We start from the raw sequence: 2,665 nt of genomic DNA, 5'->3' as shown, positions 1-2,665 counted from the left end.
TCGCGATGAGCTTGCGAGTCTGAATATTAACTTCGGTGTCCCCCTGATCTGGGTTCCGGGCCATAGTGGTTATCGTGGGAAATGAACGGGCTGACGAGCTAGCCAGGCAAGGATCGGCCCTTCATAGCTCACTTGCGAAAATGGTTAACATTCATCTTGGTGCTATGAAGGGTAAAATCTTTTCTATCTACCAAACTGAATCAAACTGAAGGTGGAGCAAATAACCCAACTGCATTATATCTAGGAAGAATGGCCCACCTATAATAAAACCCGTACAAACGATCTTCTATGCAGGCCCAGCCAAGACATAGCCAGGATTGTTGCGGTTTGTTCCGGAGATTGGCCTATATAGGAGTTGCATTTCATCTGCAAATGTCCTGCTTTGGCAAAGCATTCTTTCAACAACTCGATGAGCTATCTGAGACAAAGATTAGAGACCTAATCTTTTTTCTCAATGCGACAAAATGGCTTTAACAAAATCGCTATGAAACTTTCCTATAGATCTTTTCCTTTCTATCACAGGTCAAACGAGGTTTTGGTATCAAAACGGCGCACTACAGCGCTAACTAGATCTCAGGCTAGGTTGCCTTGAGATCGCCATTTCTTCCTTCCTACCTAGGCTTATATTTACGTGAACAGCCCCAATGACCTTCATGAATATATTTTATTTTAACGCAGTTAGCTACCAATTTTTCGATTTTATTTTTAAAGAGTTGGAGGCATGTAAAATGCTGAAACGTCAAAATAAGCCTTCTCAATGTCGTGAACAATGTCGATGGAAAACTTAGAAAATTGATTATATCTTTAATTTAACTGTGGCCCATATTTCCCAAATATTGAGTTATAAATTGTAGTGTTTAAGGTCCCCCAAAAGGATTAAGATACATTTAAGGTTACCTTTAAATATATGTACAATGAAATAAAACGACCTGACATGTCAATTTATAGCATTGACAAATCAATATAAAGTCAATAGTGACATTTCAAAACCATAATGCTACTGTCCACTTTCAAACAAAAACAAGCTGACATTTCATTTCTCAATTTATTTTGCCATCATATTACATCCTTAAAGAGAACACGCTGGATAAGACTTGACATCTGTTGTGCACTCTAAAGTGTCAACATCAAAATACATATCCTCCGGACATTTTTCTTCAGCAACCATAACTCCATCCTTACAAATCAAATAATGCTGACAACCTAATTCGGAACTGATGACTTTGGGACTATTCATATTATCACATCGATCCTCGTCGCATTTGACATTTTCTGCAGTTATGCAACCCTGTTCAACGGTGTCAAAAAATCTTCCCTCCGGACATCGACCGATAGTTGGTTTTTCATCTACAACATTATCACCACGGTCATGACAATACAAATAACCAGAGCAAGTCCGTTCATCGTCAACAAATTTATCTCGAACTGGTCTCTTAGCTGTACCGCAAATTCCATTGGGAATCGGATGTACCGGACAATCAACTTCGGATTTTTTGACGCAACCTCTCTGAACGTCATAATAGCCCTTGTTGCAGAAACTTTCTTTCAACTTATTCTTGACACATGTATAATACTTTTCACAGTTTTTCTCGTTCTTAAATGACACATCGTTATTTGGTACTATGTCACAGTAATTGAAGCCTTTGCATTTTGAATCCGATTTGTAGACACAAGCTTGTTCTTTGAAATCAAAATCCAAATCATCTGGACAATAATCCTGAACACCTCCATGATCGGTACACTTGAAATATCCATTACACGATTTAGGATCTGCTTCCCAAAATGGTGATTTCTTATTGCACGGATCCTTACAATATGAATCAGGGGCCTTGCTAACACACTTTTTGCTATCCTTGTTGTAGAAGGAGTTTTTTCCAGTACATTGGGTTATTTCCTCTACGCCATCGTTACAGGTTATATAGGAATCACAACTCCCAGGATTACGTAGCCGAACACCATCTGCAAACAGTCGGCATATATTCGATCCATATGGCTCAACTTGGCCATATGATGCACCAATAAGAGCCAACAAAAAGATCAAAACTGTACAATTGGAAAGGTTTAGATTAATTTAAAAAAAACAATCGATCTTTAGTTGATGCGAGCTTACCCTTCATTTGACGTTTAGCTGCCAACAAAAGAAGTAATCAACTGGCAATGATTGGCGCTTATAGTCTTGTTTATAGAATAGTTCGATTTCTTAAGGGAAATAAAAACAAGGAAGATAAGATAAATCATAGCCACTGATGGTTGTTAAGACAAAGATAATGTTTTGGTAAAAACCATGCTCTAAACGAAATGTCTTGATAACGATAAATATCGGATTCATAAAGAGAACGCAGGACGCTTATACTGTCAAGTCCTCAAAAATCAATTCGAATTATAGAATGACGATGATAGATAAGACACTCGTATCGGGTTTGTGCTGTATAAGAAATAATTCAATCATGATAGTACCCTCGAAGCATTTCCTCCGTTTTCAGCTTTGCTTTAGAAATGCGGTAGAGATGTCAGATTATTTGTCCCAAAGACCAGGAGGTCTGCGGTCTTCTATTTATTTCTCTTCATTTCTGCAAAATAGTCTGGAAACTTATCTTCGAATAGCTTTTAGGTAGGATTCCAATGACTTCTTCGACATTCTACTATTTCGTTTGTTCAAATGTTA

At 37.8% G+C, this 2,665-nt stretch overlaps 1 protein-coding gene across 1 annotated transcript; it reads right to left on the bottom strand.

The window, feature by feature from the left end:
* Positions 1–1,026: 1,026 nt before the first annotated feature.
* LOC129941164 (peritrophin-44-like) lies at positions 1,027–2,181 on the bottom strand. Its single transcript, XM_056049733.1, has 2 exons — positions 2,111–2,181; positions 1,027–2,043 (listed from the first exon to the last, which is right to left on the bottom strand). The coding sequence occupies exons 1-2, from the start codon at positions 2,115–2,117 to the stop codon at positions 1,070–1,072; spliced, it is 981 nt and encodes a 326-aa protein (XP_055905708.1). The 5' UTR covers positions 2,118–2,181; the 3' UTR covers positions 1,027–1,069.
* Between the last annotated feature and the right edge of the window lie 484 nt (positions 2,182–2,665).

Source organism: Eupeodes corollae, chromosome 1, assembly GCF_945859685.1.
Source record: "Eupeodes corollae chromosome 1, idEupCoro1.1, whole genome shotgun sequence".
Classification (NCBI taxonomy): Eukaryota; Metazoa; Arthropoda; class Insecta; order Diptera; family Syrphidae; genus Eupeodes; species Eupeodes corollae.
This window is presented reverse-complemented; position numbering and strand designations above follow the sequence as displayed.